Source organism: Aptenodytes patagonicus, chromosome 4 (assembly GCF_965638725.1).
Source record: "Aptenodytes patagonicus chromosome 4, bAptPat1.pri.cur, whole genome shotgun sequence".
NCBI lineage: Eukaryota > Metazoa > Chordata > Aves > Sphenisciformes > Spheniscidae > Aptenodytes > Aptenodytes patagonicus.
In genome coordinates, this window is record NC_134952.1 from 43,585,532 (window position 1) to 43,605,854 (window position 20,323).

At 40.9% G+C, this 20,323-nt stretch overlaps 1 protein-coding gene across 3 annotated transcripts; it reads left to right on the forward strand.

Moving 5' to 3' along the window:
- Window positions 1-774: 774 nt before the first annotated feature.
- Window positions 775-18,030, forward strand: AADAT (aminoadipate aminotransferase). 3 transcript variants are annotated; one of them, XM_076336518.1, is made up of 14 exons: window positions 775-828; window positions 2,103-2,171; window positions 3,844-4,012; window positions 5,056-5,188; window positions 5,844-5,918; window positions 7,231-7,440; window positions 7,948-8,013; window positions 9,220-9,302; window positions 10,591-10,687; window positions 11,523-11,584; window positions 13,493-13,557; window positions 15,023-15,129; window positions 15,805-15,906; window positions 17,086-18,030. In XM_076336518.1, exons 2-14 carry the CDS (start codon window positions 2,105-2,107, stop codon window positions 17,125-17,127), a joined length of 1,278 nt encoding a protein of 425 aa, XP_076192633.1. In that variant the 5' UTR covers window positions 775-828; window positions 2,103-2,104; the 3' UTR covers window positions 17,128-18,030. The 3 variants fall into 3 exon arrangements, with proteins under 3 accessions (XP_076192633.1, XP_076192634.1, XP_076192635.1); XM_076336519.1 differs by lacking the exon at window positions 775-828 and adding an exon at window positions 877-1,167; XM_076336520.1 differs by lacking the exon at window positions 775-828 and adding an exon at window positions 877-1,102.
- The last annotated feature ends 2,293 nt before the right edge of the window (window positions 18,031-20,323 follow it).

The following is a 20,323-nucleotide window of genomic DNA, read 5'->3' on the forward strand; positions in this document are numbered from 1 at the left end:
TTGAAAAATGAGAAAGTTTTTGCTGTGCTTTAACCGAAGTGAGTTCCTTCGTCCTGTGCGGCCCCAGAAGAGCAAGCCCCAATGAGCGGTGGGAGCACAGACTGACCGTGCTGCCGCTTTATAAAGCTTAGAGCGTAAGGAACACGATACCCCCGGTTACTCCATTATCATTGACCTAGTGAGATCTGCAAGACACCACCGGGTTCAATTCTGCTCCACAGTGCTGCCTCTTTCTACCGATTTATAAATTAGTAATTTTATTAAAAACCTGATGTATTGACCAAACGTGCCAGGTCCACTAGTCCTGACCTTCCAGATGAAAGGAAAACGACAAGAGATTTCGCATTCTCCTCTCTGTTGTCCCCCACCAGCCCCCTTTGCTTTGCCCCACGGCTTGCGGCTGGCCTACGGTACACCCCGGCGGTGCCCCCTGCCCGGCTACCTCCCCTCTCCCCGCACCTATCGAGCTTCAGCCCTTGTTTCCAGGGCATTACACAGAAGGAACCGGTGGGGCAGCCGTGCGTTTTACGAGTTTTTCACCAATCTACACAGGATCGGCGTCCGAACCCGCTCAGCGAAACGCAGCCCAGCTGCCTTCCCGGCCGCGCTGCCTGCAGCTACCGGACGAGCTCCCCTCCCAGCTCGCAAGCAGCTGCGCGGGCCAGGCTCCCTCGGCGGCCCCGCGGCGCGGAGGGAGCCGCCCCGGGGCGCGCTCGGAGCCGCCCCGCCCCAGCGCGCGACTGCGCGGGCACGGAGTGGGCGGGCCCGCACATGCCCAGCAGCGCGGGCAGCCCCCGCTGCCTTTTCCGGTCCCGCGCCGTCCTGCCGGTAGGTGCGCGCGCGGCCCGGCCAACGGCCGCCAGCCCCTCCGCCGTGAGGGGCCGCGGGAGGGGGCGGCGCGGCCCACGGCGGGGAGGGTACCCGCAGCGAGGGGAGGAAGGCTGTCGGGTCGGGTCGCGTCGCTCGGGGTGGCCCTGGGGGAGCGAAGCGCTGCCTCAGATATCCCCTAAAACACAGCCGGAGCCAGCCTGGCGGCCCCCGGCTGGAAGTGGCGGTAGGAAGAACAGCAGAAGCCGTGCCCGAAATGCCGGAGCAAGCCTTTGTATGTAGCCAGCACCGCTACGGCAGGGCCTTGGCGTGCTTCTGCTGGGGGAAACGCGCTTGAGGGTGAGGAAAGTTAAGAACGGTATTTTTAGAAAGCCTGGGTTGTTTTGTTTTTTTTTTTTTTAAAGCAATCTCGCTCGACAGGTCATTTTTAACAACTGCCAGCACATGCGTGTTGCTGTGGTTGCTGGAGGATTATTTTCTGTGAATTCGGTAGAAGCACACTTGGAAGTGGTGGTCAAAGTGACAGTGTCTCTTTGCCCGTCATTTGATCCCTGTGCTTTCCTTATGAAGGAGCAGATAGCTTTCCTGTGAGAACAGGCCTTGAGGCTTCCTGCAGGACTGCAGTTCACTATCCACTGAGCCTCTATAGGCACCAGGGAAAAGGGGGGAAAACACTCATCTGAAGCATTTTGAAAGACATTCTTAGTTATCCTTCCTAAAAAAACACCTCTAACTTGACAAGTGTTGTGACTCTCAATGATGGCTTGCAATCATTAAAGCACTTTAAATGCAATACTTAATAAAGCTAAATAAAGCTGGATTCTCATTAAAAAAGAGCTGATGGGTGTTTAAGATCAGTCAGATCTTCAAATTTGTAATCTGCCTTTAAAACTCCACAGCTGGCAGTAAAGGGAGGGGAAAAAGTCTTCTTCCTGTTCACTGCAGACCAGCAAATTCCCCAGATCAAAGCTGTATTGCTATTTGTGTTTATCAGAACAGCAGCATCTGGCCTAATCTCACTGTGCCAGTGTCATTGGGAGGCTGCGACAGAACCCACAAGTATGAAGGAGAAACCTTTTCCCTGAATTCAAAAAGGAAAATAAGTTTCAGCACTGAGTTTAACATGAATAGATTGACATTTAATTTACGGTAGCGCACATCTATGGAGATGATGTATTGGACGCATTACTTGTGGGAGATGCACATACCAAAAGCGCGGGTGTTCCTGTTCACTTTTCCAGCTTCATGTCCAACTAATTGCTCTTTCCCCACAGATATGAATTACTCGCGATTCATCACCACTGTAAGTGCAGCAAGAAAAGCATCTCCAATAAGACTTCTGAGTGAGTATACACCTGTTCTTTACAAGCTCTCCGGAAGGGTATCATTCTACATTCTGGACTTTGCTGGGGTATCATGACTAAAGACTTGAAGGAAAATTGTGCTGTAAGCTGACAAGCAAGGCCAGTTAACTTCTTTGACTTTTGTCAAGTTGAGATGTCAAGCAGGTATAAAGAAGAATGAAGTGAATAGCCTTGAACCATTTCAGAAACCCATCTAGACAGAAGAAATAGCATTCTCACTTCAACATGTGTCTCAATCTCTGCTACTGCCTCTGAAGCAGGGCTTTTGGCACAGTTTGCTGCTGAATTTATGCTGGTTGTCCAGGAACAAGCAACTGCTAGTGACTTGAAATTCAGTCCCAGCATAATGTTTCTTTCCACCTAGCTTTTCTGTATGCTGTTAATGTCCATAAATCCCTCACCACGCCCACACCCTCAGTGTTACTACACTTTCCTTTCCTGTATTACACTATCTTTAGGCTACCATGTTACACAGTCTTATGTGTGACAGATAGAAAAGGTTAACTGCCTGCTTGTTTACTCAGTTGAAACCTACAGGGACCTGACAGAATCAAAACATGAGATATACATCACTAGTTAAGCCTTCAGGGGTCAATTTCCTCTCTTGGTAAGGGGTTGGCATTTGCTGTTCTGCTTAAAAGGCTTCATACAGGTACAGCTAAGTCAACTATTTCACTCTACTCAGTCTCCATACTTTTTCAAGTGATACATTGATATGCATCACAACACAATTATTAAGTAGCACAGCATGTGCAGAAAGACACATTGAGGCTGCAGTTTTGATGACAAAGTAAATATCTCTTTACCAGACCAAAAGTCACAGACATGACCCATATTGCTGAACTGATAAGAATTAACTCCCCATGCTCAAGTTTGCTAATAAGTAGTGGAGAATAAACTCAATAACAGAAAGCTTTAAGCCAGATCTGGTGTCATCTGTCCTCTCATATCTGATGTAAAACTGTCAAGCCAGCATGAATGCCATATTGTGAGCTCTTAGATTTAATGCAATCAAGTGCCCTTGCTGGATTAAGGTCCAGTCTGCACTGCACAGATTGGATCTGAATGATTGTGAAACTCTGACTTTAAAGCAAGAGTTGTTAACGTTTTCTTCATACTGAATTATTTACACAGTGCCTCTGCCACTACAGCTGGGCTGCCAGAAACATTCCCACTCCCTTATGAAAAAGCTATAATCATAGATGTAGCTATCAGTGTAGCTGCACTACTGCCACATCAGCTAAAGTGAGACTGAGAAAAAAAACAAAGCCAATCATTCCAAGTCAGTCTAAACAGAAGATCATTAAGATTTTAAATTCTTGAAGCTTAAAAGACATCAGTCACAGAAAGTTTTTATAATAGTAGAACAGTCCAGATAAGATGAAAAAGCTATTTATAATTTATTTTAAAACAAAGATGATTTGTTGTTTTGGTCTGTCCCATCCATGTCTCCCTCCCCACCCCCCCAACACCTATTTAGTCCAAGTAGAAAGGTGAGTTTAAAAAGAATTATCATCCTTTTGAATTCATGACAGTTAAAAAAGTGAAAAATTGAACAAATTTCTCTGAACCATTATTATATGGTGACTAAAGGATATGATCAGTGTTGCAATAATCAAACTGTAACCAAGGTCTTTTCCTTTTACTCTAGCTGAATTGATGCAGAAGTCTCCTCCATCTCTCATCTCTCTGGCTGGAGGGGCACCAAACCCTAATCTTTTTCCATTTAAGAGGGCTACTGTTGCCATTGGACATGGAACCACTGTTGAGATTGGGGACGATCTGATGAAGAGAGCTCTCCAGTACTCAGCCTCAGCAGGGTATCTGTCACAGCTGCTTGCACTTCAAGATACCAGGATCAAAGGATCATAAAATCCTTCATTACTGCATTAATTCACCTGTGTTTTTAAAACCTGTTTTACAAAAACAGGTTTAACTTCTTTCAATTTGCCTCACTATTTACATTTCAGTTTAAGTGGAAAGTTTTGAGCAGATGAGTAATTTAAAAAAACCCTTAATACTAGTAATTTTCAAGCCAGAGCATTTCCTGGCTGTTAGTATTTGAGGATCCAGTCTCCCAGATCACTAGGAGGAATCATTTTGTGTTTTGCAATAAGATATTCATTAAAGATACTGCATTGCAATACATAGTTTGCACGTTCTGGAGTATTTGTTTTGCTCTCATTTTGTACTATATATTAAAGTCAGTATGTACTATTTGTGGTAGTTGAATGGAAGTATTTATAGTATTGTCATTTTTAGTACAAAAATTGCATATCATTTCATTACTTTAGCACTCATGAACTCCCCAGCAGACAGCACTGAGTCAGGCTTGTGACAGGTTTGCAAAAATATTTAGATACCTACAGAGGCACACAGGGCGTTAATCAGTGAAGTTAAGACTTTTCTTAATATTTAAATGAACCCAGCCATTCGTGAACATCCTACAAGATCTTAAGACACATTTTTTGAAAAATCTGTTTCAGAAATCCTTATTATCTGCAGCATATTACTAGCAGTATTGCAAGCTTTGTCACATTGCCACATTTGAGTATGGAAAGATCACTCCTAGGAGTGGATATTGTTCAGCTTCCACCCCTGGCAAATCGTTTCCACATGGATTTCAGTATGATAATTTGGTCTATGGACCACAGATGCCTGTCTCCTCTGCTTTTCCATAAGAAACATTTATCTCATTTTCATCATTTAATAAAGCAGTCATAAAATCAGCATCTAAGTGTATCTGTGTGACAGTTGAAATCAGACTCAGGACTGTGTGCTAGGTTTGGCAGTGATTTAGAGGAACAGCCTAGCTTCAGCCTACATAAGATGTTAGATACACCTTATTTTATTCACGTTTCAGGATTCCAGAGCTGTTGTCTTGGTTAAAGGCCTTCCAGCAGAATCTACATAATCCCCCCACAGCCAACTACAGTCCTGAGCAAGGACAAATGGAAGTGTGTGTCACGACCGGCAGCCAGGAAGGCTTGTGTAAAGTAAGACCAAAAGCTTCATATGTTAAAAGCATTTCTTTCAGAGAGATGTTTATTCTTCCATCAGTTCAGCTGTAGTCAGCATTAAGTACCACTGTATACCTATATACAGGATAGTTTGTTAAATATATGTCTCACGGTATCAGTACAAGAAAATAGAACTGAAATAAAACTGGTGTGGCAGTCTAATCTGTCAGGACTGCATGACTGTTCAGGTAAACCAAAGAGCCTGTCAGAAAAATACGCTATAAGGTAACATTTCAAGTTACTCAAGTAGTGCAGTAATAAGTACATAGGTGCAGTATTTGCTTTACCATAACTCAATTTTAATTATGTTAGACTTCCTTAAATAATTACCCTTTCCAGTCTACTCACTGCTGCTTAGTTGATCCTTTCTGTAACTGAAGCACTGTATCTATTGTATAAGAGCCCTGTCTTTCCATCTCAAATTGGTATTCTAGCTGATTACCTAGCTTCATTTGGCTCTAAAGAAGATTTTTTCATCTGTTCATTGCTTTTCTCACAGACAGCATAATTAAATGGTTAGGGAATTACTAATATCTAATCAAGATTTTTAATCCCACTAAGAAGTCAGAAGCATGAGGCATGTGTACAAGAATGGCACAATCTTTTTAAAATAGACTCTTTTCTTTCACAGGTGTTTGAAATGCTCGTTAATCCTGGGGACAACATCCTTTTGGATGCACCTACATACTCCGGGACACTAGCAGCTGTAAGTATTCTTTAGCTACAAAACATTGTGAATGTTACATTTGAAGTAAACACCAATTTAGTACCTGATCTGCAGGCTTAAATACACTGTCCGTATTTACTGTAAAAACATGTCTAAGAATCAAGTTTTTAGTGTTAGTCCAGTTAAGTTAATAAATATTTATTCATAGAAGCTTTTCTACTAAAAGTTCTATAAAAGCTATTTCCCAGGAGAGAAGTTCCTCTTCCAAATACTAGTTGATTCAAGGGCTAAGGTCACATTTGGGGTTGGAAAAAAAGCCATCACAACCTAGTCAAGTTGAAGCAAATTTATAACAAGTGGGTATTTTAACATGTCAGCACATCCACCTGAAGTATCTCATGGTCTAATTATACTGTAGCTATAAATAGTATAAAATTGGAATAGGCCTGAAACATCCATATATGAGTATGAAGATGTGAATAGTAGGAACTATACAAAAATAGCAAAGTTTACATCTGAAAAGTAATTTAATCAGTATGTAATTAAATGTCAGCTCAAAATGCATAAGAACTGTAAGAAGGGTTAGAATAGATAATACACCACAATTTCATCTAGTCCCCCCTTGCATCAAAAGGAATTTTGTTATTGTTTGCTGTGCTAAGTTTGAATATATCTTGTCTAATCAAATATACTTTGTTAGGAATATATTTTGACAATACAGAAACTTGCATTTTTACTTAAAAATGTAGAGCACTATATGGTACAAATTGAAATTCCACAGAGGAGAGATTGTATGGTTTTTTGTTGGTATTTTACCTATATTTTTTCATACTGCTGTCAACACATCATTGCAGTAACATCATTTCGTTCTCCCTTGTATTGCTGCATATATCTGTTGAGAACAGATTCTTTGCAGTTTGTCAGTGAAGAGTAGCTTATTGTTCTGGCACTTCTACTGAAGTAGAATGTAAATTGTCAGTAGGAACTGAAGGTGCTATGAACTTACTATCTGTGGTGAGAGCATGAAAAGTCCTGACAGAACACTGTTTGAATTCACAAAATACCTTTCTGCTTGCAAAGCCATGTGTGATTTCCTAGAGAAGAGCAGCAATTGGACATAGGAGCTACCCATTTCTTCTCAGTTGGCTTAACAGGGCAAAGAGAGTAACATGGCAAGTTTCACAAGCCTCACAGCAAAGTCAGGCAAACTTTCTTTTGAATCACAAGCAAATGGAGTCTGAGATAGCTATAAAGTCAGAAAGACTTTGTATCACTGAAATTTTACAATGCCAATGACAAAAGGAAGACCTTTGAATTACAGGATTATGACTTTTGTTCCTCCTACCAACAGCTGAGACCTTTGGGTTGTAACATAATTAATGTCCCTAGTGACCAACATGGGATTATTCCAAAAGCTCTAAAAGAAAGTCTGTCTACTTGGAGCTCAGAAGATGTAAAAAATCATAGCCACCACCTCCCCAAATTCCTGTACACTATTCCAAATGGCTGCAACCCAACTGGAAACTCTCTGACCGCAGAGCGCAAGAAGGAGATTTACCAGGTATGTAGCTGGGGCCTTGTGAACCATGTAGGTAGAAATGGATGAATGTCAGCCTCATTTCAGTTGAGGATACCCCATGTGTGGTGTTTGGGCTCGTTACTGGTCTAGTAGACATTCCTCCCAGAACTTGTTCCTAGCAGAACCTCTTTCATGGCAACTCTTCAGAGGTGGACTACATATTAGATACATTGTTTTTGCAATAGTAGCCCATTGCTGGCTGGTATCTTTGCCACGGACTTCAAAATGGACTTATTTCAAATTTTCTGCACACTACATGGAACAGACCTTCAGTTAATACATGTGTCCTTGTACTGCAGGTACCATGTTTACTCTTATAATTGCTTGATGTCTAAATTGGCCATTTGAAAGCTTCTCTTGATCAGGCCTTGTATATAGTGAATGAGCAATCATAATATGGTCATGGTAATAGGCCCAGGGTATAGGAAGAACTGAATTTACCGTGTCTTTACATTTTAACAAATCTTTACTTCTTATTCATTTCTTTAGCTTGCAAGAAAATACGATTTCCTCATAATAGAAGATGATCCTTACTATTTTCTTCAGTTTGAAAAGGTAATTTGTCTTCCATACTCCTTAGTAACCCCTTCTTTTCTGGTCCAGGACTGAACTAAGGTTTGAGCCATGGATCTTCCTGCATGCTCCTTCTTCATGTCCTACCAAGTTAGTTGTAGGCCTAACAGTATGCTACTTTCAGTTGTTGTCCCCTTTGTGGCATTTTATTGCATCAGTCCTGTTAATCAGTGGTTCAAATTCCTCAAGCCTTATAAAAGATAGAATTTCCTTCATTAGTCAGAAAATTACAAGGACTTTGCCTCCAGAGCAAAACAAGTGTGCCACTGAAGCAGCACTTGAAAATAGCAGCTGCTTAGTGTTCCTTTCAGCCCAGTCTCTTCTTTCATTCAGTGGAAGACTGCCTACTCCCAGTCTACTATATCCCATGTTTACCCCTTTGCCTTTTGGAGAACCCAAGAGAATTCTCCCAGATACCACAGGAAGTAGTACTGGATAGGCAGCTTCCCTTCTTCATGTAAATTTTCCCCAAATGGGTAACAATTGAGTGTTGACCTGTCTTCACACATGGATCTACAGTTGCACAGTCTGCAAAAAGTACCTAACTTCAGAATAAAAGCTGGTGTTATAAAACATTGGTAGAAACTAAAGTTCAGTATTTTCTATTTTGAAATAGTTTTTATGGGAGGAGGCGATAAAACTGCTTCACTTGAATAGCATTGTGTAGCTTTGTTAGAGAGTAGAAGGGGAGAAGGTGTAAAGTAGAATTCCTGATAAGGAAAAAGTGTGCTGAACTCAGATCATCAAAATTTGGTCGTGTCTTGATTTCCTTTTTTAAGATAAAGCTAAAAGCTACAGGGTCCCATCTTAGAAGTTACAGTATCTTTCTGTTTACTCCATAAAAAAAATCTTGGCAGAGAAATCATTGTTTCTCTCTCCTACTTATGGCATCATACCAAAACTTGAACTGAACACTTGTATGCTGAACAGTGGACTAAGCATCAAAAAAACCCAAGGATGATTTCTTGATGACTTTCATAGAATATTGTAATCACATCTCAGACAGCTAGCCTAAACAATGACTTGTCAGCAAGTTACTGCATTTTTTTTCCTTGGAATGTGCATCTGTAAAATATATACTATCAAAATACTTCTTTAAGAAATTAATTATGTCTTCATAGTGAAGAAAATAATTCCATCATAATCCTTACTAGCACCTTGAATTCTATTTTTTATTTTTCTTCCAAGCCATGGGCTCCAACTTTCCTCTCAATGGATGTGGATGGCCGAGTTATCAGGACTGACTCTTTCTCTAAAATTCTCTCATCTGGGTAAGGCCAGCTTCAGACTGCTCAGCACTGCTTGTTCAGTTCAGGCACAAGACTAATACTTCATACAAAATGATCAGACATGTCATAGTGTTTTTTCATCTAATACCTATCCACTTCTGGAATGTACTTTTGGATCCACAGCTTTTTCTCAGTCTACTCACTTTTCATGTCATCTCTCGGCAGTCATTTAACTCCAGATTTTGTTTCTCTTCTGATACTGATAGTTAAGCCACTCTCCCCAGGCAGCCCATTCTTGCAGACACCATATAGGCAGAAAGACAGATGCTGGATTCCAGCTCTGTTCCTGGAACTCCTAGGAGCTTTTCTCTCTTCTTTTCCTGTTTCTCCTTCTATCTCTTACAATTCCTACAGACTCCCTGAACTTGTAATACAGAAGAGAAATGATGGCATCATTCTCCACAAACTATTCATAGGGTTATACTGATCTCTCGTCTTCTAGCCTTACAGTTCTTTCAGGTTGTTTCCACCTGCCTGAAAAACTAAGCTGGCTGTTTTCCGTTTCACACAAGTCAACATACTTGATTTTTAACTTGCTCTTGTTTATTATTCTAATAAATATAAGAAAGTAATGTGAGTTCTGCACTGGCAGCTAGTGGACTATAACCCCGTCCCTGAGAAAGTGAGGAGTCAACATGATGCTAAATGTGACTGCGCTTTCAGAAGTGACACTGCAAAAAGGCATGATGCAATTTTGTCTTGGTCAAAGATATGTATGAACTTACTGGTTCTATTTTTCTTCAAAGAAAAGCTTCAGCCAATCTGTAAAGATGGGTCATAAGCACTGAAGCATGAATAACAATCTGGTTTATCAGTCTAAATTCCATTTATTCTGCAGTACTGAAAGGGAGTGAAAGAGTAAAGCTGTTTGCCACTTCCCATCTGTTTTTCGTAAAGCCTGAGCATTCATGATTTTTTGTTATGTAAAAACCTATCTTTCCTTCCCTTTGATTCATGTAATCTTTATGGTCGCAGAGGAAAGCTTATAGATGTGGGATACATCCTGAAGTCTCAGAACTAAGAAGAAACTATAAGCATTAAAAACCCTTAAATGTTTTTATTTCATGACTTTGAAACTTAGCTCATAAGTTGCATAAACCTGGGGCTTAGGGCAGTACTAAGATATGGATAAACTTAAATGCATAGAGGATCCTTACAATATCAATGACATGGTTACAGGTTTTCCCAGTTACAAGTTAAACCATAACTCACACAAAGTATTAGCACATTGCATTTCTGGAGTAACTTTTTTCTTTTTTTTTTCCTCTAGGTTAAGAATAGGTTTTCTGACAGGTCCCAAGCCTCTTATTGACAGAGTTATTCTACACATTCAGGTTTCAACAATGCACACCAGCACTTTTACACAGGCAAGTACCAAACTGCCAACTGAATTGTATTTAGAGAAGATAACATATTCCAAGTCATCAAACGGCTTTGCACTTTTGCAGTTGCTCTGCACTTCTGCAGTTTTGTTTATAATAAGCACATACATTGTCAATGCTGCCAAAAGAAGAGAGACCATCATAGAAATTACAACCAGAGCTAGAGGGTGTCTCAGTGCATGGAAAGCACAGCTAATATGCCCTTAACCCTCAAATTTCAAGAATCAAGATTTAAAATACTTTGTATCTCTTGCTAGTAGGTTCACTTAAAAAACCTCAATGTAAAGCGTACATTGGAAGCACTTAGGTTTTTTTCTAGTCTTCATTCTACTTTGTAATTAGAACAGTACTGGCAGCCCACAGAGACATTACAAAGCAGGCTGCCAGCTACAGTCCCTTTATAGTTAGTCATAAGGAAAGGAGACACTGAGCACATCTAAATATGGCTTCCATCTTCCAGCTCCATTAGTTCATCATAGAGGCAGTATTAAAGCAGAGAGGCTGATATGGGCAGGAAGGTAAAGCAATATAACCTTGCCTTCCTTTTTCTCCCTGATTACCATATTTAGCTCTCCATCCATTCTTCCCTCCCCCTGCCCCAACTTCCAAACACTGCCATGATCCTTGGAGACAGCAGTAACATGGACTACAATGGCCTGTTGCTGTTGCCACCTCTGTTTATAAAGGGCTCCAAGAGACCCCGTGTGCAATTTCTTGCCTGTGTGGAAATTTGAATAATGCATCAGGCTATATATCTTTTGATGATTGCAGAACAGTGCTGTTTAAAATATGGTATTGATGATGTGTTTTATTTCTTTAGATTATGATATCACAGCTGCTTCATCAATGGGGAGAAAAGGGTTTCTTGGAGCATGTAGACAGGTAGGGTCATGTCATATGCTGAATCCCATCATCTGTCATTCTGCTCCTTGTTACCTACACAAACACTCTTTGCAGTAAACAGGTCAGAGGGGGTGCATCGGTATTAGGCCAAATGGATAAGCCAGGTCACCAAGACTGACAGTATTCACACAAGAGTCCTGGAGGAGCTCTATGTGAAGTTGCAGACATGCAGGTCAGAGCATGTAAACTACCATTACAGACTGACAATCTGCCAGGCCACTGGCACCATCATTATGCCGCTCCCATCTGAAGGGAACTCAAGAGGATCCTGGGAGCTCCAAGTCAGTGAATAAACTTTTCATCCCTGCTAAAGTGGTAGGGTCTATAGCAAAGGATAAGATTACTGAGCACATCATCTATGGAGGAGTCAGCATAGCTTCTATAAAGGGAGTTCTTGCCTCACTAACTCAGCAGGGATTCACCCTCTAACATCCTTAATCTAATGATTGTGGATGCTGATGGAAAGAACTACAGAGAGCAGTGAGGTTTACCTATACTTGATAAACATTGCCTCTATCACCGCTCTTGGAGACAGAGCGCTGGGCTAAGGTCTGACTCAGCAAGGCATTTCTTACTTAGTGACTGACATGCATTTGTTTTTCATTTGTTGTGCTGGAGGAGCATAGTTTCTCTTGAGTGCTTCATTTCAGATGCCATACTTGAATGCCATTAGAACCCCAAGCTTCCTACTTCAGTGGGTAGTGTGCCACACTCTGCAGAGGCCTGTAACAGGAACGTGAGCAAAGCATGGAAAAAGTTCTTATATCTGACTGTAACAGCCACTTTTATCTCCTGAGCACCTGCCTGTTGTCCATACTGTAAACACCAGTATGTAAAAAAAAAAAAAAAAGCAGACACACCAGTCCTGGCTTTGCTTTGTTTTAAGAAACAGGAGCATAAAGATAAGTTTTGCAGGGAAACTTGGACCACGCTTTAGCTCAACTTTCAGCAGTTAGAAAAATATATCCTAAATGCATCTTTTTGCTTACCTCCTTCTTGTAGGCCGAAAGCATCCTTGCTCAAGCCAGAAGGCTGTTCTTCCTCTTGACTAATGAGAATAGTGCTGCAGTAGGGTAGCTGCAACCCTTTATAACCTTCTAGAATCTGTTGCCAGGTGACTTACTGATGCCCAACAGCTGACTGCAATCTTTTCCAGGTGATTTCATTTGGATGAGGTTGACTTGTTCGATCATGCTTTTGAGTAGGAACCAGCCTGTTGTTTGGAGCAGCTACGTTTTTGTGGAAGCCTTGTCTCACTAACACTTACAATTAGGGTCATTTCCACAGTAAGAGATTGAATTATTTCCAAGTTTTACTTAAAGTGTGAAGGAGATAGATAGGTTCAAAAGTTTAGAAACGGGGAAGCTGTCAAACAGTCATGACAGGTTTATCATATGATTTGCTTTTTACCTTGTGAAATATCATTTCCGTGTGTACCTATTATACAAATTCAACCCAAATGCACAAATATTCAGTCTGTACTTTTGCATATGTGTAAGTCCTTCATTTTCTTCAGTATGCCTGTTTCGTGTGGTAAATATTGCTACCAGGGCTTGTATCCACTGATATAATGAACAGAATGGGTATAATATATGAAGAGTTTCCATGACATATGTAAAGCTTAAGAAGCAGCCACACAGGCACTTTCTCTGTCTGGTTGATGAGTGCTTTGTTGGAGACACGCTGAAGCGTTCAAGACTTCTCTGATACATATACAAAGTTTTATACACACAGTATACTGTATTGTGCCCATCTAGGATATGCTCATATTTCCATTACGTGTGCACTTAGGTTGTTCAAGTAGAAAAGCTTTGTTTCTGCCTTTGGAAACAAATGGACTCTGAAGCGCTATGGAATCATGACTTTGAACTGATAATTTACTTTCAGAGTGGTGGAGTTCTACAGGACCCAGCGGGATGCTATGCTCATTGCTGCTGACAAGTGGTTAAAAGGTCAGTGAGTGCAACACAGCTAATTACTTAGATTTTTTTTCTAGCTATTTATCATCTTTGTGTTCAAGAAAAATCACTGAAGTTCATCTCTTGACTGAAGTGACAGATAAGCCCTATAAGCAAATCAATGACATTAAATATTAAGCTTAGCACAAATTATCTAGTGCTGCTGTTTTCATGCTTTTCTGGTGGGACAAGGAGATGGTGATGAGAAAAAAGCTCACCACGTTACTGTATAAAGCACTTTTACAAAGACCATATATTTCACTCCGCTATGTTCTTACACTTTTTATGTTTAAAATCTGTCTTTAAAATCTCTGTCTGAAATAACCAGATTTAGTGGCCTTAATTTAAAAAAAGATATAAACAATCTATATAGCAGTAGTGATAATCATTTTTTGTCAGAAATCAATTTCAAATGTCCCCTTTTGTGGTTAATCACGGAGCATAGAAAGAATTCGATCAACAATAATGCAATTACAGTTAGTGACTCACTCCTTTCAGTCAGTCAAAGTGGAATCAGCAATAACAGCTTAAGAACTGCCCACCTACTTCCATGGGACATGGGTACTTGAGCACCACACAATCATTAATGTGCTTACTCTTGCTAATTCCAGGTTTTTAGATATGAAGTATTTCTTCTTTTTCTACATGGCTCTGAACAACCATGGGTTGTTGACCTAGGTAGGCCCTCTTTGTCTCAATTCCCCAAGTATCAAAACAGTGTAATAGGACTGGGCTACCTTAAAGTGTATTGTGAGAATATACTCATATGTAAAAGACTAGAGGGTCTTCACGTTTTCTAGGAATAGGAGCCATAATATTATGGAAGACAGACCTTTATTTTGTAGATATGCAATGGTTAAATACATCAAGGAAGAGCTGGAGAAGATGTCAAGTCACATAAATAGTTTCTTCAAAAAATATGTCCAAAACCAGATAAAGAATTCTAGGTAAACAAAAGGTATGCAATAAGTCTGCATACATAATTTAAGACATAAATCCTCTCTAAGCCTTCCCATCCTCCTAACTCCTAGGCCCTCCTTTTCTTTGGGGAAAAATCTATAAACATTGTAACTTAAAGGAAAACAGCTTTGTGCTTTGCTACACTTTAAATTGTGTTGGTAGTCAATGTGATATTAGGAGAAACTGCATCAGAAAAATTACTTTGGATTGTTGAAGTAATCAACAAATATAGTTTGTTAATGTTTGGGATTTCTGTACTTCAGCGCAATCGCTTTCACAAAAAGCATTGAGGATACCAGCACAAGTGCAGTAAGCCCACACAGATTTGATTACGAGTACTTTAAATTTTGCAAGTGGCATCCTGGCTGTGTGGCCCACATTCCCTTTGAGTTCATCGGAGCAGCAAATCTATAACATCACTGAATCTATGATGTATCAGTTAAAGGTGGGGCAGAAGTTTCTTTCGTGATTCCCTTCTTTGCTCTCTCTCTCTCTCCAGACTTGGCAGAATGGTACCCTCCTGCTGCTGGCATGTTCTTATGGATCAAAATTAAGGGTGTTTCTGATACACAGCAGCTGATCATGGAAAAAGCTTTGCAGAAAGAAGTATGACCTATGGTTTAATGGCTTATGATGTTAAAATGAAATGAAGGAAGGATAAAATAAATTTACCGTATCTATCCACACATATGCACGCACATAAAAAAGCAGGGGAACTTGCTGTGCACCACCGCTGAGTCTGCAAGTCAGGCATTGTCACATAGTGACTCATTAATAAAATATTTTCATGTCTGTATTCAGATGTTGGTATTTAATCAGCTTACTTAAATTTAAACCATTATAATATATAGTACAATGCCATGTATGCAACATAAATATATATGATACTAATATATGTACCTTTATGAATGATGGCTGTCCACTATATCTTTTTAATAAGAGAGATTAAGTGTGATTTTTATTTCTACAATTTATAAGAGCCAGCACTGTGTACTGAGTAAACTACATCCCATCTCCCTGGTGCTTCTAAACATTGTGATGATAAGCCAGACCTGGTAACCCACCGCCTAGGTAACAAAAACCTAAGACCCCTTTGATTTTGTTATGAAAAGTCTGATTCCAGATTGCATATTTTTGGCTTCTCATTTTGAAGAGAAGAAATGTATTAAGCCATGTTCTGATACCAGTGTTTCAGCAGTGCGCCTTCTCAAACTTAATTTAACATAGTGTTTTAAAACTGTAGAAGTGGTGATAACTGGGTGGCTAATCAATTTTTCTTAGGTGTTACTGGTTCCTGGAGGAGCATTCAGTATCGATAGTTCAGAGCCTAGTTCTTATGTCAGAGCCTCCTTCTCTCTGTCTTCTCCAGCCCAGATGGATCTGGTAAGTGAGATTTTTTTAAATTCTTATCAAGACAGTTTCTCACATAATAATGCTTTTTTAATTACTTCTCCTTATGTGTTTTCTTGAATGTTAGTGTAGTTTTTTTAGTACTTAAGTGATTAAGCAGTACTTTTGAAGCAGTATTAGCTGTTTCTTAGGCAAGATGCTCATATCCAAATGACCTGAAAGGTACCAGATGTTTAGGACCACCTAAAATTTTTCTGTGTATCGTCTCATACGTGTAGAGTCTCACAGTTAATCCTCCCAGACATTATTCTTAAAGGCTTTACTGAAGTCAGAGTAAGTTTTGCTATTTGCTTTAGCATTAGCGGGCATCACGTATCTCTTATTTTCCAGAACTTTCCAATCCTGAGATTGAATTACCTGCTTGCTTTTGTGTGTGTGTGTGTGTGTTGTCAATCCTTTATGGGAAAGAATATTGTTTTTCTTTTATACAGTTGACATACATGTTGTATTACATTTCTCAGGAACTAATCTTCTATTATTTTAGGAACATTTTGGATGTTATTTGGCTGTATCTGTAAAATCAGTGGGAAGAAAGATAGGACACTTTTATTTGTGCAGATTTAATACTTGTTTGATTCAGGTGCTTGAAACAGTTCAGTATTGGTAGTTGTACTTTCATCAGTTGTGAAGGTTTGTAACAGATAAGCACTTCTATTGCCTTTCTATTTCTTCTTCTGTACTTCTTCTGTTTCTTCCTTCTTCTTTGTAAAAGTAATTCATAACCACACTACTGACAGTCAAATTGTATCTTTTATATGCTTCCCCACTCAACTGTTCTTCCTTTTCTTTCACCTTTGGAGCCCCTAGGCCCTTATATTAAGTTAAAAGAGATACTCTTCCAGGGATCACTAGTTGTATTAAAAGTACAACTGTTTAGTAGCATCTGAACTCCGAATAACCTTTGAACTATTCTTCTGTTCCAGAAAACTCTGCCTTTTATTTTCTATCAATCAGAGAAGTGGAAGCTTTGTCCAGTCAAAGCCCATACATGGTGTTAATAAAAGGAAAACAGAGAATATCAGCACAGTTTTGCAGTATAAAGTACTGAGTTTGTATAGGGTTAGGGTAGTTTTAGAAGCTTTACAGGTTTGGTGCGTTGCCTATTTAAGTAATGCTGGAATATGAATGTGAACCACGTTTGTGTCATTGCAGGCCTTCAAGAGACTGGCTGACCTTATAAAAGAAGCTTTGTGAAAAAGCTAAATAGAGCTCCTGCAGCAATCAAAGTCGTCTCCAGAAAATATTTATTAACACTTGGATTTCATCAGAACACTTTAAAAGCAAGCACAATACAGAGGATGTTTCCTTAGATCATTTCAGCTAAAAAAGCAAAAAATGAAAGATTGAAAAACAATTTGCCTAATTTTTTTGACAGGACATTGCATTACTAAATTTATTCCAATTCGGAAACATTTAAAATACTCAAAAACAAAATGTTCTGTTTCCCGTCAAATCCATGGTTTTGTTAGATTTGAACTGATTTTTGTTCTGGCTTTTGTTTTCCATTTGTGTTGGGAAACAGGGGAATCATTTACTTAGGAAGTTGCACCTGAGGTGGTCTTAGCCTTTATTACTTAATCCCAGCTGATCCAATCCTCCAACACCCTATGTTGGAATTGTTTTTGTGTGTCACTTTCCTCCTTGTCCTGCTGTATGGCATCTGGTTTTGAAGATTGGAAGATCAGTATTTAATTTTACTAAAGTTTTGTCAGATAAAACTGATGTAAGGATGTTAAAAAATTGAAACTGATCCAGCAAAATTAGGCTATGATTACAAACAAAACTATTTGGCCTAAGGTCCCTTGCAATTTGCGTGGGTTTTGCAGCTCATTCTCTAATTTGTAAAAGGTTTTCTGATTGCTGACTTCCACTCCAGTCTGTGAATAATTACTCTGTACCTGTGTTAGAAAACCTCTGGTATGCGAAGGCATGTGGATGTGCTAATAGAACTGCTCTCTGCTCTGTTAATCAGACGTGGTTTTGAATGGAGAGTGTACGTAAGTGAACAGGGGACGTAGTGGAATGGACAATACCCTGACACTGCCAGATGTACAAAGCAAGCAAAATGAAAAAATAAAGAAATGTTTTGATCTCTAATCCCTTGGTCATTATCATCCCAAGCATTTGATACTTGCAACATGTACAAGGCTTTCAGAAAGTATTAACTGTACAGATTCTCCAAGGCTTCCCATTTTGCTTAGTGGCTTAAGTTTTATTTACTGTTTGGATGAAAGCACTGTAGTTTTCCACCAGTAGCAGCTGGTTGTTTCTTTATGTGCAAGCGTTCAGAATTTCAAAGTAAAAATATGTGTTCAAGGATCCAGCCAATCCTTCAGCAGCTCAGGTAACCCAACCACATATGGGTCAGGCGCAACCTTGCTTACTTGGAAGTTTCACAAGAGTCATGGTTTTAGTAGTAACAATAATTTTCACTCCCTGTTTTCCCCCTAGTTATAAATAGCATGTGTCATAACAAACTAGCACAGATGTGTGCCTTTCCCAGCATCTCTCATCATCAGGATCATTCCAGTGCCTTCAGCCCAGCATCACCTTTTATCTCTATCTCAAGCCTTTTAATTTACTCACACATCCAAGCCATCTCTGCGCTTTGGAGCTTCTTGAGCAGCATATCCAAGATCAATCCTTCTCCCTCTTCCCAGATTCCTGCAACTTTTAGTCAAGTCCACGTGATTCTCAGACTGATTTTCTCCAATTTGATATCAGTACTGTCGTGGTTTAACCTCAGCTGGCAACTGAGCACCACACAGCTGCTCACTCACTCTCCCCCCTCCCCCCCGGTGGGATGGGGGAGAGAATCGGAAGAGTAAAAGTGAGAAAACTCGTGGGTTAAGAACAGTTTAATAATTGAAATAAAATAAAATAGTAGTAATAGTAACAACAATAATAAAAGAATACACAAAGCAAGTGATTCACAATGCAATTGCTCACCACCCACCGACCGATGCCCAGCCAGTCCCCGAGCAGCGGCCCCCCCCGGCCAGCTTTCCCCAGTTTATGTACTGAGCATGACGTCACGTGGTATGGAATGTCCCTTGGGCCAGTTTGGGTCAGCTGTCCTGGCTGTGCCCCCTCCCAGCTTCTTGTGCACCTCCAGCCTTCTCAGTCGGTAGAGCATGGGAAGCTGAAAAGTCCTTGACTAGTGTAAGCACTACCTAGCAACAACTAAAACATCGGTGTGTTATCAACTGACTTAGACAGGTGTACTCTGCGCTGGGTCAAAAACTGGCTGGACGGCCGGGCCCAGAGAGTTGTGGTGAATGGAGTTACATCCACTTGGCGGCCGGTCACGAGCGGTGTTCCCCAGGGCTCAGTTTCGGGGCTGGTCTTGTTCAATATCTTTATCGATGATCTGGATGAGGGAATCGAGTGCACCCTCAGGAAGTTTGCAGACGACACCAAGTTGGGCGGGAGTGTTGATCTGCTCGAGGGTAGGAAGGCTCTGCAGAGGGACCTGGACAGGCTGGATCGATGGGCCGAGGCCAACTGTATGAGATTCAACAAGGCCAAGTGCCGGGTCCTGCACTTCGGCCACAAAACCCCATGCAGCGCTACAGGCTTGGGGAAGAGTGGCTGGAAAGCTGCCTGTCGGAAAAGGACCTGGGGGTTCTGGTCGACAGCCGGCTGAACATGAGCCGGCAGTGTGCCCAGGCGGCCAAGAAGGCCAATGGCATCCTGGCCTGTATCAGAAATAGTGTGGCCAGCAGGAGTAGGGAAGTGATCGTGCCCCTGGACTCGGCCCTGGTGAGGCCGCACCTCGAATACTGTGTTCAGTTTTGGGCCCCTCACTGCAAGAAGGACATCGAGGTGCTGGAGCGTGTCCAGAGAAGGGCAACGAGGCTGGTGAGGGGTCTGGAGAACAAGTCTTATGAGGAGCGGCTGAGGGAACTGGGGTTGTTTAGCCTGGAGAAGAGGAGGCTGAGGGGAGACCTCATCGCGCTCTACAACTACCTGAAAGGAGGTTGTAGCGAGGTGGGTGTCGGTCTCTTCTCCCAAGTAACAAGCGATAGGACGAGAGGAAATGGCCTCAAGTTGCGCCAGGGGAGGTTTAGATTGGATGTAAGGAAAAACGTCTTGACTGAAAGAGTGGTTAAACATTGGAACAGGCTGCCCAGGGAAGTGGTTGAGTCCCCATCCCTGGAGGTATTTAAAAGATGTGTAGATGAGGCACTTAGGGACATGGTTTAGTGGGCATGGTGGTGTTGGGTCGACGGTTGGACTCGATGATCTTAGAGGTCTTTTCCAACCTCAATGATTCTATGATTCTATGATTCTAATCAAACATTATTCTCATGCTAAATCCAACACACAGCACTGTACCAGCTACTAGGAAGAAAATTAATTCTATCCCAGCCGAAGCCAGGACAAGTAC